The sequence below is a fragment of the Capra hircus genome, chromosome 2 (assembly GCF_001704415.2).
Source record: "Capra hircus breed San Clemente chromosome 2, ASM170441v1, whole genome shotgun sequence".
NCBI classification, from domain to species: Eukaryota; Metazoa; Chordata; class Mammalia; order Artiodactyla; family Bovidae; genus Capra; species Capra hircus.
In genome coordinates this window covers 1141586-1161599 of record NC_030809.1, presented here as the reverse complement: position 1 = coordinate 1161599, position 20014 = coordinate 1141586, and the positions used below count along the sequence as shown (strand labels likewise).

Below are 20014 nucleotides of genomic sequence, written 5' to 3'. Positions count from 1 at the left end.
TCATGTTCACTGAGTCAGTGATCCCACCCAACCATCTCATCCTCTGTTGCCTCCTTCTCTTGCCCTCAATCTTTCCCAGCATCAGGGTCTTTTCCAGTGAGTGGACTCTTCGCATCAAGTGACCAAAGCACTGGAACTTCAGCTTCAGCATCGGACCTTCCAATGAATATTCAGGGTTGATTTCCTTTAGGATGGACTAATCTCCTTACTGTCCAGGGACTCTCAAGGGTCTTCTCCAGCACCACAGTTCTACAGCATCAATTTGTCGGCCCTCAGTCTTTACGGTCCAACTCTCACATCCATACATGACTACTGGAAAAAACATAGCTTTGACTAGATGGACCTTTGTCAGAAAAGTGATGTTTCTGCTCTTTAATATGCTGTCTAGGTTATCACATCTCAAAGAAAACAAAATTAAAAACAACCCACAACCCAAGCACTGCCATTTTTCTTGCCTTTTATTCCAGCATCTCCCAGAGCTCCAATATGTACAGACTCCATTTATACACATATAGTATACACCATATATACGTATTTATACATATCCACACACCAGCCCACACGCTCTCATACACTCACACGCACGCACCCTTCCAGGAGGGGCGTGTGGCCGCCCATGAGCCCCGCTTGGGCCCAGACAAGAGGCGCTGGGCTTGCCAGGCAGCTGTGAGGTTGTGTGTTTTGCTTGTGTTTTTGCTTTTAAAAAGAAGGCCATCTCCTCCGGAGGTGTCCTCTGTTTCCCCAAACCCAAACCACTCCCCTAAACACTGAAATTGTTTTTTCCTTAAAAAGGAAGAGGTTTCCCTCTGCTCTGCTCAGGTACATGGCAGAGTTCCAGGCCCGTCCTCATGGCCCCGTTTAGGCCCCTGAGGGCGAGGCCACCCAGTGCTCCCTGGGGACCCCGGACCGCCGGAAGGGCCCACTGCAGGCTGAGTCTGCAGGCTGAGGGCGGCAGCCAGGCCTGCCGCTGCGTGGCCTGGGCGGAGCTACGGTGACCTGGGCGGGGCTACGGCGACCTGGGCGGGGCTACCGCGAGGCCTGGGTGGGGCTACAGCATCAAGGGCGCCTGCCAGATGAGGAGGGTGCTGTCCGTCTCCCCACACGGGGCCGGCCTCCCGGGGCTGCCGGCGGCGCTGCCAAAGTTTCGGTAGCCGCGCCCTCCAGAGATGATGGCCACGGAGCAGATCTCCTTGCGGTGGGCGTCACGGGCACAGGGCCGGTTGCGCACCCAGACGTCGGGGTCGTCCACCATCTCGTAGATGGAGCCGTCCTCCTCACTGTGCTCCAGGGCCGAGCCGTCTGCAGGCTCTGGCTCCCGCACGGACAGCAGCGGGCCCGGGAGGTGGGAGGTGGAGCGCAGGCGGTACTGCAGAAGGATGCCCTTCTTGCGGGTCAGCTCCCCGCCCACGTGGCTCGCGGGCACCGGCGCCGGCTCAGGAGCCGGCCCGTCTGGCTTGTCCTCCTCGGCCTGCTGCCCCTCAGCCTCCTCCTGGTCACTCCGCAGGATATCCGGGGCCAAGATGCTGGTGGCCACAGCCAGGAAGGCCACGGGCCCACAGTGCCCGTTGAGTGACACCATGCCTTTCCCTGCAGGAAGGGGACAGAGAGAAGGGGCACAAAGGCCCAGAGTTCTAAAGACCCATTGAGTCTGGAGGAGGGAGCGACAGAGGATGAGATGGTTGGATGGCATCACCAACTCAACAGACATGAGTTTGAGCAAGCTCTGGGAGTTGGTGATGGACAGGGAGGCCTGGCGTGCTGCCGTCCATGGGGTTGCAGAGAGTCAGACACGACTGAGCAACTGAACTGAACTGAGTCTCTTGGAGAACTTCCTGGGTTTCATTTTTGGCTTATTTGGGCTACTGCCATCTACGTTTGCAGCTTCCCGGAAGGCCATGGGTCTGGAGGAGGGCTTGCCAAGCTCCAGGGCTACTTCCTTTGGAAGAGTGGAGAAGGGGAACACAGGGAATCTTATAAACCACATGGGAACCTTGGTGTGGAAGCACCTGCAGCTCCCTGCCTGGGCCATCCTCACGGCTCCATGCCTTTGCCCAAGCCACTGCCTCTGCCCAGAGAGCCTTTCGCACCCGCCTGACTCAACACCTTGGCCTCGAAGCCCAGCTCAGCCCCTCCGCAGGGCTCCCTTCTTGCCTTCACCCACGAGAGATGATCAGTCCTGTCTCTGCTCCGCTGACCCCAGGACGCCTGCCATCATAGCACCTGCTGCACTGGCTACACCACCCCGACCAGGCTGTCAGTACGTGCGGGCAGGGTCTCTGCCCAGCACATCCCTGCAACCCCAGGACGGATCCGGGGATGAGAAAAATGACCTCGTGAGGAGACCAGGAAAGCAGGAAGTCCCGCAGTTTAGGAAGAGGGTCTTCTTGGGCAGAGAGGCTTGCGGTCCACCTGGGGGTGGTCTCCCTTGGGGCATCTGCCTCCCACTGCACTCAGCCCTCCCCTCCTGCAGCAGCTGGAAGAGGCCACTTCATCATCCATCGCTCAGGGCTGAGGCAGAGGCGGGGCCCAGAGCTCTGGGGTCTTCCAGACCCTAGATCCCAGCACCACGTCAGGGCAGCCCCCCCTCTAACCCAGGCAAACACAGCTGCACATGGACCTCCGTCCCCGCGAGCCCTCAGTTCTGTCTCTGGAGCCGGGACACGTGGAAGCTGCTATGGCGACAGCAGGAGGCGGCCGACAGAACCTCTCCTGTTAGTTGGGGGTCTCGGCCAGTCCTCAAACCATCGGGCCCACGCGCCTCCTGTGCCCACTGCCTCAGATAGGAGAGCTGCAAGGAGACTGCGGGCCCGTGATCTGATTCCACGGAGCCACCAACAGTGACAGAGGACACTGGGGAATGCACCGGTGACCCCGATCAGAAGAGAGCGCACACCTCTGGGCACAAGGCCCACCCGCCCCTGGCCGCGCGCAGCTGCCTCCCGGCTCCCACCTGTGATCTTGGGGATGCCTTCCAGCCGAGGTACCGGCAGCAGCACGATGGCGCCCTGGTCGGTGCCCACCCAGAGCAGACCGTGACAGATCAGGAGGCTGGTGACACACAGCTGCTTCTGGCCTGCGGAGGGAGGGGCCAGCGTGAGCAGCAGGTCCTCCTGGGGGTGGCGGTGCGGGGGCCCCCGACGCTGAGGGCATGGCCCCTCGGGCTGTTCTCCTGAGACAAGCGAGAAGCTGGGCAGCCCTGGGATTAGCAGTGGGGCTTGGGAGGCTGACCTGGCTGGGGTCTGGCCCTCGGTCACCCAGCCTCCGGTCCCTCCTGTGTAAAGCGGGGCTGCCTTGGGGATACACTGAGGGAATACCACAGTGCCGGCCCACATCAGCTCTCGATGCAGTGGCCGGCTCACCTGCCACGAGGTGCAGGCTGAGGGCCCGCCCATGCCGGGGACATAACTGGCCGGCTGGGGAGCAGAGAGAGGCCGGGGGAGGTGCAGGTTGGGGGTGACGCAGACAGAGCAGAAGAGATGTGTGGGGAGGGGTCTGGACGAGCTGGCAGCCCCGTGGGTCCCAGCCCGGCCTTGACATCCTGCCCGCCCGGGCCTTCCTCCGGCAGGGGCACAGATGCAGTCCTGGGCCCCGTGGTGAATGGGCCCCCAGAGCCGGGAGCTAGTGTGTTTCTGATGCCGGTCTAGACTTGCAGACCAGTTCTTGTCATCACCCCCTGGCTAGCTCTGCCTTTGATGGGGAGCAGTGGCGGGGGAAGGTGGGCCCCTGTGCCCTTCTGGGGAGGAGGCGCAGTGTGGGCCGCACAGCCCAAGCCGAGAGCAGGGCTCCAGGCGCAGGCGCCGGGTCCAAACCCCGGCTCGGCCACTTCCTGGCTCCACCTCCTCAGGCCGGAAACAACACCCCTCTGTGCCCGGGTCCCCTCACTGCGCAAGGCGACAGTGATGGCGTTTCACAACCTCGTCCTGAGGAGTAAATGAGCCAGCGGCTGGGAATCACGTAACCCAGAGCCTGGCACAGGGCACGCACAGGTGGGTGCTGGCCACCATCACTGCTTCTCTGCTGCTGACAATTCCGCCCAACAGGAAGGGGCATGAGGGAGGCGCTGGGGGCCCAGGCCTGCCCTCCCAAAGGGCTGTCTCACCTCCAGCCTGGATCCTTCTGCCCACTGACAGACCTAGTCTCTCCTCAAATTCCAAGTCACGCCACAACATGTGAAGTGATGCTCGGAACAGGGTTCTCAGGCTGGGCCTGCGTCAGCACCAGCAGGGGAGCCAACACCCACGGGCCAACCCGAGGGGAGGCGCAAGCCCGCATTTCCAGCAGGTTCCCAGGGACACCCAGGCTGCTGGCCCTGGGCCACTCTGAGAAACACTGCCTTGCAGGTTCCAAAGCACTTCACACACTGCCCTAGCCCGACACAAGCCTTGCAGCAGCTGAGAGGTGAGCGCGGCCTGGATGCTGTGCCCGCTTTCCAGATGAGGATATTAGGGTCCAAAGCGGTCACCCGGCTGGTGAGTGCGGGGCGGGGTGGGGGGCAGAGCTCAAGTCTGGCCCTTATTTCAGCCTAATGCTTTTACACTGCCTCTCCGCTCCTTCTTTGGCCTTGCCTCATGGCAAGGGGGGCCTCGGTTCCCTGACCAGGGATGGAACCTGCGGCCCCTGCGCTGGAAGCTCGGAATCTTAACCTCCTTAATTTGACCTCCAGGGAAGCCCGTGCCTCTCTACGCTTGAGCAAACTGCTTGAGTTCCACACCCGCGTGCGTACAGACTTCCTCTGCAGAGTCCCAGAGCGGACTGTGCAGCTCCCAGTCACCCCAGAAGGAGGGTCTGCTGGCCTGGGGTTCACACAGCATTGCCTAACACACTGGTCTGACACCATCGCCCGCCCACCCACTCAGCACCCCGGCATATCCCCAGGACCTACTGTGTGGGGGACACTGCACTTGGTGCTGGAGGCAGAGGGGGAACCGCACAAAGTTCTGCTCCTAAGGAGCAGACATTCTGGAACTTTCCATGACAGTGAAAACGTTCTCTGCCCAGTTCGGTCACCATCAGTCACTCGTGGCTGCTCACACTTGAGACGTGACTCGTGGCACCGAGGGACTGAGTCTGTGATCTCAGTTCCCTTCAACTTTAATGGAAGCTGCCGCCTTAATGGGGGCTGCCCTGGTGGCTTTGACGGCAAAGAATCTGCCTGCAGTGGAGGAGACCTGGGTTCCATCCCTGGGTCAGGAAGATCCCCTGGAGAAGGGAATGGCTCCCCACTCCAGTATTCTTGGACAAGAGGAACCTGGTGGGCTACAGTCCATGAGGTCGCAAAGAGTCAGACACAGACACACACACACGCACACACACATTAATGCAGCCCTGGGAGGGGACAGAGGAAGTGGAAACACAAACAAGGAGTGTAGACACCAGGCAGAAATTCCAAGGAGGTGATGAGGCAGAGAGCGGGTGGGAGGAGTCGCAGGTTTCGTGCCTCACTCTGCTTCCTGGGAGGATGGTGGGCAGGAGCCAGGAGACCAGATCTGATGACAAGGGGAGGCAGCCACGCCAAGACCCGAGGGGAGCTCTGGAGACGGCACGTGCAAGGCCCGGTGATGGGAATGAGCCGGCGGCTCTGCAGAGGACGGAGCCAGCGCGGCGCACGGACCAGGCGCCACAAGATGACCGAGGACGGGTCGGAGGGTGGCCGGGGCGAGGCGAAGGCAGGGACTGTTCACTGTGGGCATGACGAGGCACGGCTGGCGGGTCTGAGCAATGGAGCAGTGCACCCTGATTTTAGCGAGGCCTTTTGGTTGCAACGTGACAGAGGATGGGGTGGGTGCAGCGAGCAGAGAGACGAGCAAGGCAGGGATGATGGCGTCCGAGGCGCGGTGGTGACAGGGAGATGGAGAGAACCAACACGCTGGACAGACTGGGGGGGAGGGGAGGGAAGGAAGGACATCTCCCAGCTCTTTCGTGTCCAGCAGCCGAGTACAAGCCAGCGCTGCAGCCAGCCCAGGATGGGAGAGGAGCAGGCTGGGGGGACGTCCAAGTCCAGGACTCGGTGTCATCTGAGACGCACATTAGACATCCAAGTGGAGCTGTCGGCGGGCAGCAGGATGTGAGTCCAGCGACAGGATGCAGATTCCACAGGTCACATTGATGGTGTTGATTCCACGTGCCAATGCAAACCAGAGCGGGGGAAAGAAGCCGGCGTGTCGGGCTACTTCACAGCCAGCGTCTGGGTTGGGGGAGCTGGGACTCTTCTCCACCCCCACACCGATTTGGGGAGTGTAGGCCCCCACCCCCAGGACCGGCTCCTGGGACGTCCAGCAGTGGGTGGCGCAGCCCTGGGACTCAGGAAGTGCAGGAGGCCCCGGCTGCGAGCCCCTCCCGTCTTCTCTTCGGGGCTCTGCTCAAGCTCTGGGATTCTCGTGTTCTCTGTGCCTTGCACTGTTTGCCTCCCCAGATGTAAGCTTCCTGAGGGCAGCAGCTTCTCTGTGTGTCAAACGGACTCCCCAGCTAGTGGATCAAATGCCCTGGCTCCTGGCGGACACGTGCAGAGGATCTGCGAACTCAGATCCAGAGAAGGACCAGTGGTCACCGGTCGGGAGAGCGAAGGCATGAGGGGCAGGAGAGAGGTGGCTAGCGGGCACAAACTACTGGCAGCAAATAAATACGCTGCGAGCGCGCACTGCACAGCGCGCGGAATACAGCCGATACTTCACAGCAACTGCGAAGGCACACAGCCCTTCAGGAAGCTTCCCTGTGGCTCAGATGGTAAAGCGTCTGCCTGCAATGCGGGAGACCCGGGTTCGACTCCTGGGTCGGGAAGATCCCCTGGAGAGGGGCGCTACGTTGCACACCTGCAACTTCTGTAACAGTGTAAATCAACTCTACCTCAATAAACGCTTTTTAAAAGGACCTGTGATTAAATGAGAGGATGAATGGATGAAAGCAGAGAAGTGAGCAAGGACGCGGGCGCTGACGGCTCTTACCAGCTGCGTGAATCGATAGCCACTTCTACCATCGCTCAACACACATCCCCTGCTCAATTTTATGATTATTAGAAATTTTATGTACGTATATAATACACACTGTGTGTATATAAATATACACATATATACCCACACACTATAATATAGAGACACACAGCTGAGCACAGCTCTTAGCCCATAATATACAATCAATAAATGGAGGCTATTAGGAAAATGTGATAATTAAAAGGACCTAGACCCGAATGTTTTAAGATCAGCTCCATCAGAGCCAGAAATCCACGAAATAATCAAAGCCAAGAGAAGGGACGGGGGCAGATGTCCCCATGCTACAAGCCTCCCCCCTTTTCCAGGGCCCCGGGGACCTTAGGACCAGCAAGCGACCATTTCCTGATGCCCTCCCCTCCCCCGAGCCCCCCAACCACAGACACCGGGAAATGAGACGAAACCGAGAAACCGCAGGAGGTGCCGGATGGAGAAAGGACTTCGTCTGCAGACCTCCTTCCGGCCCTTCCTGCCCCCCCCTCCCCCCAGCCCCGCCCCCTGCTTTGCCTCGAGGAAAAGAGCAAGGCACTTCACAAACCGTCCAAAAGGGGAAAAAAAGTCTAATGGTGGATAAATATTTTATCACAGAGACTTAATGCGGCCGTGCTCAGCTCCCCCAAGCCCTCTATCTGGAGATATACAGGCTCTCGGAGAACATTTTATTAATGACCTGCCTAGTTAAGAGGAGGAGAGAGTTTAAGTTCAAAACTGCATTAATACCAGTTGGGGAGGCGAGTGAAGGAAAAGGGTCCGGGGGAAGGAAGCGCGATGAATTTTTAACACGCCCTTAAAAAAGACCACACTTAGGAGGAGGAAGAAATTCATTAGCAATTACGCAATTATTTCATTTGGTGGCATGGGGGAGGAAAAAAATACCTAAAAGCCTTCTACAAGTATCTGTAATAAAGAATTAAAGAATCCTGCTCTGCTCTTCTGCCAGGACACAGTGTGGGGTGGATTTGAAGGCCCCCTCCACCCAGGGCTGGCTCCTCTTGGGCTTGGGGCCTCCTGGCCGGCAGGGCCTGGGGCTGTAACACCTGCGGCTCCTGGTGTTAGGAAGGGCCAGGCCCGTGGGGAGGAGGCCCGGGGCTGTAACACCTGGGGACCCTGGGGCGCTGTCCTCACCACTTGGGTGAAGACCCGTGCCTGCCCTGAGAGGTGGGGCTGGAGTGCCTGGTCACGCAGCTGGTGGGGCCTGATTCTGGGCTCTTATCTGGCCCCATGAGCTCAGCTGCGATTTAGGGCCCTCGTCGAACAGATGGGCAAACAGAAGCTGGAGAAGCGGGAGGCCGCCCGGTTAGCCCATGAGACGGCTGTGAGCCAGGTCCTGGCTCTGGGCCCCTCAGCAGTGACCTGAAGCTGGTCGTTTTACCCCTGGGGACTCCGGCTACCTGTCTGCAGTCATCCTCACGATGACGATGGCCCCTTCTTCTATGCATGTTAGTCACTCGGTCGTGTCCACCTCTTTGCGACCCCATCGACGGTAGCTGATCAGGCTCCTCTGTCCATGGGATTTCCCAGGCAACAACACTGGAGTGGGTTGCCATTCCCTTCTCCAAGGGATCTTCCTGACCTTGGGATGGAAAACGGGTCTCCCGTATTGCAGGCACATCTTTTACGGTCTGAGCCACCAGGGAAGTTCTTTTTTAAGGGTAACTAACTGTGACGCAGCAGCAGCTGCTCCCCATCTATTTCCCATGATGGGAAACAGTGGAAACAGTGTCAGACTTTATTTTTGGGGGGGCTCCAAAATCACTGCAGATGGTGATTGCAGCCATGAAATTAAAAGACGCTTACTCCTTGGAAGAAAAGTTATGAGCAACCTAGATACCATATTAAAAAGCAGAGATATTACTTTGCCGACTAAGGTCCATCTAGTCAAGGCTGTGGTTTTTCCAGTGGTCATGTGTGGATGTGAGAGTTGGACTGTGAAGAAGGCTGAGCGCCGAAGAATTGATGCTTTTGAACTGTGGTATTGGAGAAGACTCTTGAGAGTCCCTTGGACTGCAAGGAGATCCAACCAGTCCATCCTGAAGGAGATTAGTCCTGGGATTTCTTTGGAAGGAATGATGCTGAAGCTGAAACTCTGGTACCTTGGCCACCTCATGTGAAGAGTTGACTCATTGGAAAAGACTCTGATGCTGGGAGGGATTGGGGGCAGGAGGAGAAGGGGATGACAGAGGATGAGATGGCTGGATGGCATCACTGACTCGATGGACGTGAGTCTGAGTGAACTCCGGGAGTTGGTGATGGACAAGGAGGCCTGGCGTGCTACGATTCATGGGGTTGCAAAGAGTTGGACACGACTGAGCGACTGAGCTGAACTGAACTGCTAAGAACAAGTCAGTCACTGGACTTGAAGATGCGTTTTAAACCCGCCGGGAGGTGGCAGCTGTGCAGCAGGAGCTGCTGGTTTTCCGCCTGCAGCAGGTCAGTTCACAAAGCCTGCCCCCGGCCGCTGGACACACTCGACTCTCTCTCTACTTTGCTCCACTCCCCCCGCTCCCAGACTTTACTGAGAAGATGAAAAAGGCCCATAATGTTATCCATTTTTTCCCCATTGTACTAACGTGAAATAATTTAGCTATCAGCACAGATGTGGAAATATTTCTGTGATACTGAGAAATTTTTACTGTAATTAAAATAGATTTACCTCATATAATGGCTAAGCACTATGAGAGACAATGAAACTGAAGCTAAAAAATTAAAAAAGGAAAGAGGGGAGGGAGGGAAGTAAAGAGGGAGGGAGAGAGGGAGGGCCCATGACAAAGGTCCCCCGAGCCCTTACCCCACACCCTGGGGGGCAGGTTAGAAAGGCGTCTCTTTTCCTCACGGATGACCCAGGCCTAAGCAAGGCATCTTCCTGACAATATACACCTGGAGCGGGGAACCACTGCCCACGCCACAGAGGGACCAGAGGCTCCCCAAGGCAGAGAGACGCGCTGTGACCCCACAGTGGCCGAGCCGGGACTCTGGCTGCCTCTGAAACCACCTCTCCCCCGCTACATGAAGCAAGGCTCTGAACTGAGTCCAACCTGACATGACCCCTGGTCCGACCACGGGACAGCCGCTTTACCCTGCCGAACAAACGTCAGTTTCTGCATCTGTAAAATGGGGACAGTGAGGTCCCGATTACGTAAAGACCCTCGGCACCCAGCTCGGTGTAGGGCTCCTGGCGGGGTGCAGCCACTGTGTGCTGCCGCTACTGCTGTTGATCGTGCTGCTGGTGAGCACCCCCTGCTACGGCCACCCTTCTGGACTTGAGGACTGGCCCGTGAGACTGGCTGGGGGGAGCAGGAGCCGGGGTGGTTGCTGGACAGCCTGTGTGGAGTCAGGGACCAGGCCGCTGGGGTGGAACCCTGCAGCCTCTGAGGCACTGGGTGGCGTGACTGCCCTCTGCCCAGCCCCACCAGGCAGGAGCCCTGGCCCCCGGCTCAGCGCAGGCCACTCCCAGCCTCTGCGGCGGCTGTCTGCCAGGGCCCTGTCACCATCAGCTCCGGGCCAGCCCGCCACAACTGCTGTATCCCCGGCCCTGGGGTCCTTCCCAGCTGCTGCCCCCAGCCCAGCCGGCATCCGCCCAGACCAGCTCCGGGTCAGTCTGTCTGGTGGAAACTCGAGGGCAAGTCAAGCTGAGGCCCGCTGGCCCTGAGGGCTGCTCTGGCTGGGGGCAGCGGTGGCCCGAGCACGAGTCTGTCCTGGCTCCCAGCACGGCTCACAGGGATCAGCGCTAAGTGCGAGGCCTGTGGCCAACTCCACGGAGGCCTCGGCAGACTCTGGGCAGGGGGCAGGGTGCCAGGTGCGCCCAGATCGTAACCCTCTCCGTGGGTCCCACGAACAGTCCCCAGGACGAAGCACTGGCTCCAAGCAGAGGACATCAGGGCCTTTGCCCTCCTCTTGACCCAAACCCTGAGGGCAGACTCAGAGGGATCCCTGCCTTTCTTTAGAGACCTCTAAGGAAAGAGGTCCGTATTTGGCGTCTCTCTTTCCCTTTGCTCATTTTGAAGGGGATTTGAGGCAGAATTGGGTTTGAGGAGAGGCCAGTATAGGTGGGCCAGGCCTCCCACCCGACATGGTGTGTTAGCAACCTGGCTCTCGGGAGTCCCTGAACTTGGACCCTACCTGCGCGGGCGCCCGCCTGCCGTGCTGTGGGGACAGCCAGAAGGGCTTCCGGAGGGCAGGCCTGGGTCGGAACCCTCAGCCAGCTGCTTCCCCCGGGGGGCCGGGTTCTCAAGGCCGACAAAAGGCTGCCTCGAGGGTTCGTGAGATGGGCTGGCCCAGCTTGGAGGCCGCCTCCCCCGTGTCCACTCCCCTGTCCGCAGCCCCTGCCCAGGACGGCAGGGTCTCACCTGGGAGCAGGAAGGTGGTCCTGGTAGCGATGTTGATCTCCTGCAGATGCTCCAGCGTCTCGGTGTGGAAGAGGCGGATGGAGGAGCCAGAGGAGAAGGCCATCCAGACGCCGCTGCCCGCCTTCACCATGTGCGTGACGCTCACGGCTTCGTCCTGGTGCGCCTCGAAGCTTTGCTGCAGCACAGAAGCAGCGCCGTCTGTGACGGGCCGGCTGGCTGAGCCTCTGGGGGCCAAGCTCACCCAACCCCTAAACGAGGTCAGAGGGAGGGGACCTCAGGAGCCCCGGGCCAAGCTTACCCACCTCCACCCGAAACCAAGTCAGAGGGAGGGGACCTCAGGAGCCGCACCCCGGTGTGCTGGTAAACACTTAACAACAGGCGGGGTGACTCCTGGTATGTTGTGTCTGTTGATTCCTGGGGAGTCGATACTTCTAAGGTGGCCCAGCTCGAGCTACCCACGGGACAGCACTGAAGGAGGGACAGGGAAAGACACGCACACACCAGGCTCGACCGAGACACGAGCGAAGGGCAGGGCAGCAAGTCTACGGAGAGGAAGGGGCGGCTTGCGCGCATTGTCTAACGGTACAGAGGCACAAAAAGAAGAGGCTTTCTAACTGTGCTGCTGAAAAAGACTCTCGAAAGGCCCTTGGACAGCAAGGAGATCAAACCCGTCCATCCTAAAGGAAATCAACCCTCGATATTCGTTAGACAGACTGAAGCTGAAGCTTCAATACTTTGGCCACCTGATGCGAAGAGCCAACTCATCGGAAAAGACCGTGACGCCGGGAAAGATCAGGGGAGAAGGGGAGGACGGAGGATGAGATGGTTGGGTGGCGTCACCGATGCAATGGCCACGAGTTTGAGCAGGCTCCGGGAGTCGGTGACGGACGGGGAGGCCTGGCATGCTGCGGCCCACGGGGTCGCGGAGAGGCGGACACGACTGCGCACCTGAACAACGACAAAGGACCGACAGAACAGAACGCCTGGGAGGGAGGCGGGCGGCCTGAGCCAAACCTCACCTTCACCACAGGGAGGCGAGACGCACGGCCAGACGGGACTGATCCAGAAACGGGCGCAGACAGCTAGGAGTCACAAGGGAGGCGCCCGGTGGTCTAAACCCAGGACAGGTGAGAGCGTTTCAGGAAGCAGGACTGCAGAGGGGGAGAGGGCGGGGGGAACGGCCTTTCCAGATAAACCTTCCATGAGATTTGAGTTTCCTTTAAACAGTTTGATCTTAAAAAAATTACTCTTGCAAAGCAAGAAGATAAACACCCAGCTTCCCATCCACGTCAGGAGAAAATCCAAGTTCCCTAACTCAGCGTTTCAGGCCCAGCGCTGCCCCAACTCCCGCCTTCCCCGTCCAACCAAAGCCCGGGCCCGAAGGATGCCAGGACGCGCTCTGCAGCCCCGTCACCACTCTCGCGATGGGCTGCCTGCAACGGGCATCGCCCACTGCCCTGCTGGGATTCAGCACCTGAGGACTCGGCGTCCACGAGGCCCGCCCCAGGCACCCTTGCACTGGCCTTCTGCCTGCCATCTTCCAGCCCGGTGACATCTATGCCCCTCTGGCCACACTTGGCTCTCTCCACTCTGGTCCATGGACTCCAAGGACAGACACTGAGCCTCAGGCCCTTCCACGTGCCCGGCAGAGACCTCAGCACACAGTGAAATTTGATCACAGAGCAAATGGATGGATGCTTGAAATCCAACTACGATACCGGGTTGTTACTTAAACATCAACAACCCCCAGCAGAGCAGACTAGACAGATGCCTGACCACTGGGGACAGTCAAGTGGCTCTGGTGCGTCCCTCAGTGGGCCGTCCATCTACTCAACATCGTGGGTGATGAACACAGAACAGCGAGAATGCACCGCAGTTATTACAAAAAGAAACAAAAAGGGCCACCTCCAGAACCAGGGGAGGGGGTGGGGAGGGTGCAGGGAGGGGAGGGGGCGGGGAGGGAAGGGGTGGGGGAGAGGAGGGGAGGGAAGGGGTGGGGAGGGGAGAGGAGGGGAGGGAAGGGGTGGGGAGGGGAGAGGAGGGGAGGGAAGGGGTGGGGAGGGGAGAGGAGGGGGTGGGGAGGGCAGGGCCAGGAGAGGTGAAGCCTACACAGTGAGGATTATTCCAGGGCAGAACATGGTGACTTTCCTCCTTTCTGTTTTTTCCTTTTTTTTTTTTTCTCCTATAAAGAACAGATCTTGGGTGGAAGCCCATGACTCTAGATGTTGGCTAGAACACGGGCATGGAATCAGACCTGCTGTTAAATCTCCTTTTCTCAGTAACTTCCCAGGCTGGCGCCTCCGCCTCCCCATTTGTAGGTGGAGTCTGTCATAAAGGTTGTAGGGACTTCTGGGTGAGGGAGGGTTTAGCACAAACCCAGTTCTTCATACAGCCTCCTTCATCCACCAGATGTCCTGGAGACCCTATGATATGCCTGGCGTGGGTCTAGATGCTGGGAATATAGCGGTGACCAAGATAAGCAAGGAGCCCACCCAGTTACGACAAATAAAGCTTACTCCCAGTAGTGTTAACCACTGCGCAGAAAAATACCGAGACCCCTTTAAGACAGGGCGGCCAGGGAAAATCTCCCTAGGAAGGAGCATTTATCAAACGTAGAGGAATCATACCTGGGACATGGGGTAGGGGAGAGAACACTCTGGGCAAAGGACGCAGCAAGCGCCAAAGCCCTGGGGCAGGACTGAACTTGCTGCGTTACTGGGTCTGTCGGGAGCGCTGCGGCAAGACGCAGGAGGGAGAGGCAGTCAGGGCCGCGTCACCCCAGGCCTCAGGCAGCCCTGAGGACCCCGGTGGAGAGTTAGGCTGATTTAAGTGAGGGCGGGGCCGGGCCTGCTCAGTGACCAGCTCAGGTTCACCTGGGGAAGAAGCTGGGGGTGGGAGCTATGTGGCGGCAGGCAGGGACGCTGGGCCTCGCTCCGGCTCAGCACGTGAGAAATGGCAATAAGGCCCTCTGTTTCTTATGCCGCAATCGCCCCAACCCTGGCTCCGCCCCAGGTCCATCCCAGCTCAGACCACCAGAGGTTTCCTGCCGAGATAGAGAAGCCGGGGCCAGGGGTCTCCACCAGGGAGCCAGGGGGAGCCAGGCTGGTGAGCTCAGTGCGCACCCCGATCGGGACGCAGGGCCCTGGCGGGCAAGACTGCGAGCTGGCTGACGAGATGGCGCTTTCTGAGCCTGGCCCCGACGGCAGGGCTTTGCAGCCAGGTGGGGCGGCCCAGTGGGCCGGGGTCCAAGTCCAGGGTCCTGACGGGGCCTGAGGGCAAAAGCTACAGCTCCTCTGAGGTGGGAACGTGTCTCGTCCATCAGAGTGGGGGTTCCCGGGGGCGGGGCTGGGGAGGGTCTCGTATCAGGCCGGGGGCAGGGAGGGGGTGTCATATCAGCCTGGGGGTGAGGAGGGGTCTGCTATCAGGCCAGGCACGCTCAGAGGCCAGGCAGCGCCTCCCCCCTTTTCAGACTGGGGGCTCAGACTAGGGCCTTCTGTGGGGGCGTTTTTCTGCTCCTCCTTCCACAGCAGCCCTCCCCAGCCCCAGAGAAGGCCCCGGGCCTGGAGGCTCGGCCAGGGAGCCCCAGGGATGGAGGGGGAGGCCCAGCCCCCCACAGCCTCCAGAAGGCCGGCTCCGTCCATGCGGTGCAGGGCAAGGAGGGGAACGTCCACGCCTCTGGCCTCTCACTCAGCCCTGGCAGCGCTGGCCGGAAGCTCCTTTCTCTAGAGGAGCTCTTCTTCAACGAGAGAACCCCTTTCGGTGGGGTGGGAGGTTATCTTCCCGGAGCAGCCCGCACTCAGCGTTCCTGAAGGCCCAGACCCAGGCAGGGCACAGGGTTCCAACAGGAGACCCCTCCACCAGCAGAGGCGCCAGAGCCCCATCGCAGATGAGACTCTGTGGCCAGATCCACAGTGCCACCTAGAGAGGCAGACGGGGAAAGGGACAGGGCAGCTGGATGGAAGGGGCCCCCAGCAGGCTTTGTCTGCAGACTCCTCTGAAAACCAGCACACACACACTCACACACGGATACACACACACACAGACACCAACAGGAAGGTGGGTGTGTGCTCACACGCGTGCCGCGAGACTCCTGCCTGGCTCCTGAAGGGAGGTCAGAAGCACCTCCTGACTCCGAAAAAGCCAGACTACACTGCAAGCGCAGAGAGACCTGGGCCCACGGAAAGCTGCCCCTGACTGTGCAGCCAGTCAGCCCTGCACGCTGCTGTCGGAATCTAATTAAAAGGGAAGTCAGCAGCGGAAATCCAGACTCATTTCTCCAGAGGCGTAACAAGTCTGTCTCCAGGTCCAAAGGGCTTTGCCTGAGGCCTGTGCAAGCCTGCCAGGTCCAGTGGGGAGGCAGGGCAGGGGCGGGGTGGGGGCAGGGATGGGCAGGAGCAGCGGCATCCCCAGCCCCCACCTCACTCCTCAGTCAGCTCCGCCCCCCCAGCACCCCTGCCCTCACCAGCAGCCTGCTGGGGGAAGCTGGGTCTGGGTGCCCTGGCTGGGCCTCCTGGGCACATGGGGCAGGGATGGCTGGCACCCTGGCACCGTGGGTCCCCAGGGGGCTGAGGGCGCTGAGTGCAGCACCCCTGGGTGGCAGGGGCTCAGTGCTGAGAGGCACACACCTCATTTTGTTTCCCAAACATTCTGTGTTTGGAGACAGGAGCTCAGAAATCCTTCCCCAGGAGGCAGCCAGGCCATCCACCAAAGCTGGATGAAACACTACCCACCTGGCACCCCGAGTCCAGGCCGTGGCTTCCCCTTCTCACCTCTGGACCCCTCCTCTAATTTCTGGCCAGTCTGGGGGGGGCCAGAAGTGGGGCGCTACCTTACCATCTAAGAGGCCTCTACCCGCCTTGTCCCTGAAGAAGGTGCCCGTCCCACCTGCATGACCAGCCCAGTCATGCCCCTCCTCTGGGCCCCAGGAGGCCCAGCGCTTCCTGCCCACGGGCCCTGCGTTCCGGGCTATTTACCAGCTGCCTCCCTGGCACTGGGAGCTGCTCCGTTAGCGTGAGAGTCTGGACCAGAAGTCTGCACACAGTGGCCCTTGGGCTACACCAGCCTGACACCTGTTTTGGTGAATCTAGTCTTATAGGAACATGGTCACACCCACATAGAAAAGAATCCATTCACGTAGGCTGGGAACTCTGCCCTCTGCCTACACAACCTCGGTCCTTACAGACAAGACGAGCCACAAAGAAACCCTGAGCTCTACTAAGCAGGCTGGGTGGTGGTGCTGGAGCAGAACAGCGATCCTGAAGCCACACTGTGTGGCTGAGGCACACTCTGTCATCAGGAGCCAGGGCCAGCGGCGGAGCTGCCCAGCTGGCGGCAGTGGCAGAGTCTGCCTGCCAGCGCAGGAGACGCAAGAGATGAGGCTTAGATCCCTGGGTCGGGAAGACCCCCTGAAGGAGGAAAGGCAACCCACTCCAGTCTTCTTGCCTGGAGAATCCCACGGACAGGGGAGCCTGGCGGGTACAGTCCATGTGGCTGCAAAGAGCTGGACTCGACTAAGCAACACGGGGGGCGAGGGGGGTAAACAGCAAGAGTCAAGCGTCGCGTGAGGGGCGGCAGGAGAGCTCTGTGACCTTGGATTTGAATTAGAGGTATCAGTATGAACTTGAGAATTTTTCTTCCCTGGCCCTGTGCACTAACAATGTCTGGAAGCAATGACACCCCAACAGCAGTGAGCACACCCCCCCCTGGTTTCTAAATACCATCCCACACAAAAGGGAAACAGGCAGGGCGCCCTGGAGAAATGGTGACTGGGGCAGGGGAAGAGCCAGGTGAGCACAGAGCGCCTTCAGAGGCAGAAAGCAGGGGGGTGACCAAACAGTGGTGGGGAGCATCCGAAGGACCCAGGAGCCAGCACCAGGGCGCCTCGTGGCTGAATCTGAGACGGTTTGAGCATCAAAAATAGTAACCGTGGCCCTGGATGAAAGCTCACCCGGCCTTAAAAATAATCTGTGCGTTTGAAGTGGTAGTCAAGGGGGGTAGTTACGTGGGGTGAAGGACAATCCTCTTTAAAGAGAAGTGTGCAGTGAAAATTCGCTGAGGAACAGGGTATTCTCCCATTTTTGCTAGAATTACCCACAGTAATTACAAAGGGAAGCTGGTACCTTGATGACAGGGACACCTGGCAGAGCCCACCTCAACCAAGAGACCAAGGATGAGACCAGCCTACACCCTCCCCGCCTCCCAGCAATGCAGAGAACCTGGCCAAACGCTCCCACCTCATCAGGGCGGAACCGTGGGGCAACTCCAGCTGGTGGGACCTTGGACAAGACACGGGCTTGGACTTCTCAAAAAAGTCACTCTCGCGGAGACCACACACAGGAAAAGGGGGGGAGCTGCCCTAGATTGAAAGGAGACGAGGGCTTCCCTGGTGGCTCAGGGGTGAAGAATGCGACCGCCGAGGCAGGAGAACAGGTTCGATCCTTGATTCGGGAAGGCCACACATGCTTCAGAGCAACCAAGCCCGAGAGCCTCAACTACCCAGCCCATGTGCCCCAGAGCCCGTGGTCAGCAAGCAGAGCTGCCGCCCCGGAGAGACGCCCGTGCCGCCACCGAGCCCCTGCTCCCACAGCTAGAGAAAAGCCCAGCACGGCAACGAAGGCCCAGGGCAGCCAAAAGAAAGTGAACACATAGCGCCATTTAAAAAGCAAAAGGAGACAAAAGAACTATGGCCGCCAGACGCAACACGGGATTCCCAGCCGGCTGCTGGAGGTGGCGACGCAGAGCGGCTGTGGAAGGTGCTTTGGGGACAAACTGGGAAAATGGGTCCCTGGGCAGTAGGTCCCTGCGAGGTTCCCGGGGGCAATAATGATCTTGAAGCTAGGGAAGAGGGCCCTGCTGAAGTATTTAGTGTGACGGGTGAAGACGTCTGCGACTGGCTTCTTAATGATTTCGTCCCAAACGGTGTGTGTGTTTACGTATGATGTGGGGTGCATGCGGCAGAGCCTACCGTACAGAGTGAAGTAAGGCGGAAAGAGAAAGACGAACGCCACATGTTAGCGCCTGCCTGTGGAATCCAGAAAGACGCTACTGGTGGACTGTCTGCGGGGCAGCAGAGGAGACGCAGACATAGGCATGGATTTGTGGACATGGCGGTGAAAGGCGAGGGTGAGACGGATGGAGACGCGGAAACACATACCCCCATACGCAAATGAGACAGCCGGCAGGCTGAGCCCAGCGCTGGGACCATCCCAGCCCAGGGGCTGGGATGGCGGGGGAGGCAGGGTGGGCGGGGGGAGCTTCCAGACGGAGGGGGCGTGAGTACAGCTGAGGCTGCTTCATGTTGCTGTGTGGCAGGAATCAGCATGATATTGTAAAGCAATTATCCTCTGATAAAAATTGAAAAATAAAAGTTGTGTGGGGGTGGGGGGAGTTATTAAAAAAAAAAAAAAAAAAGGCTGGCAGCTGGAGGGGAGGGCCCGGGGCTGCCTCACGGCTCCAGCCCGTCTCCACGGGGTAACTGGGTCTCCTCTCTCGATCGTCATGGAGGTGGGAGAACCTGCCTAGGTTGCCGGCTGGTTCACGGGACACAGCCAGCGGGCCGTGAGCACCCCACGCACAGGGCTTCGGGCAGGAGCGAGCAGGCAGCAGGGACGGGGACGGGGTCCCATGGCCACCCCTCTCCCTGCGGCCGCTGCAGACCGCTGCCCAGAGGGTCTCAGGTGAGCAGTCCCGGCCCAGACAGGGCTGACACAGCCCAGCCGCTCCCTGAACAATTTGTGCGCCTCCAGGTGACGCGTCTGGGCCTGTTTCCATAAATTCCCAGGGTGAGCAGCTCAGCACTCCAAGTCGTTAGGGCTGAGAGCACGCCACGAAGCCAGGAAGGGGGCTGGGGGCTCTGGGGGCCGAGAGCTACGGAGGAAAAGCAGGAGGCAGGCAAGGCTACTGCCCACTGAGCGCGACTGTCTGCGCCCTGCGGGGCACTTCATCTCCGCAGAGGTCTTCATGGAAGAAGAGGGAGAGAACCCAGGATGGGACAGGGTGAGCCCAGGCAATCCATTGGGCAGGGCGGGGGCGTGGGGCTGTCCCCCACACCCTCCTGCCGAGTGCCCCGCAGGGCGTGGGCCTGAAGGGGTCCTTGCCTCCTGGTCCCCACTCGCCTGGGAGGTCCGGTCATGGGCCCAGAGACCACCCACAGAGCACCGACCAGCACCTCCCCAAATCGCTTCCACTCAGGGGGCTCGGTGCCCCCAGCAACCCAGGAGGAGGGCATCACCTTCCACCCTCTCCTAACAGGCACGTCTGAGGCTCTGAGAAAGCTGTGGGATCAACTCCGCCAGCCAGGGGACACCCCGGGATTGAGACTAGAGGTCACATTCGGAGCCGCTGCACTGAGCGGCCAGAGGTGGTCTTTTAAAAGCAATTAGCACACAATATTCTTCCCGTATCTGTCTTACTCTTACCAACACTGCACAGCCGAAAAAAACAAATTGAGAGGCCGAGTCCCATTCACAGAGGTGCAGTATTCGGAAAATTGGGGGGGAAAGCCAGGATTCCAACTCAGGGTGCCACACTCACCCCGGTATGCCCAGACAGGCCCCAGCTGTAGCGCTGGGAGTCCAACACCTTGTCTGGACAAAATGGGACGGTTGGTCACCCATTTACAGGACTCCACAGCATACACCTGACCTCCATGGACAGACACCTTTTGGGGGCTTCGTCCAAAGCTTA

At 59.4% G+C, this 20014-nt stretch overlaps 1 protein-coding gene across 1 annotated transcript in view; it reads right to left on the bottom strand.

The window, feature by feature from the left end:
• Positions 438–20014, bottom strand: part of LOC108637091 (rho guanine nucleotide exchange factor 10-like protein) — a gene marked incomplete at its 5' end in the record, with an annotated part of 29864 nt that continues 10287 nt past the window's right edge. Inside the window, 3 exon segments of the mRNA XM_018054726.1 lie at positions 438–1587; positions 2951–3073; positions 11330–11504. Coding sequence (XP_017910215.1) covers positions 1049–1587; positions 2951–3073; positions 11330–11504 — 837 coding nt within the window.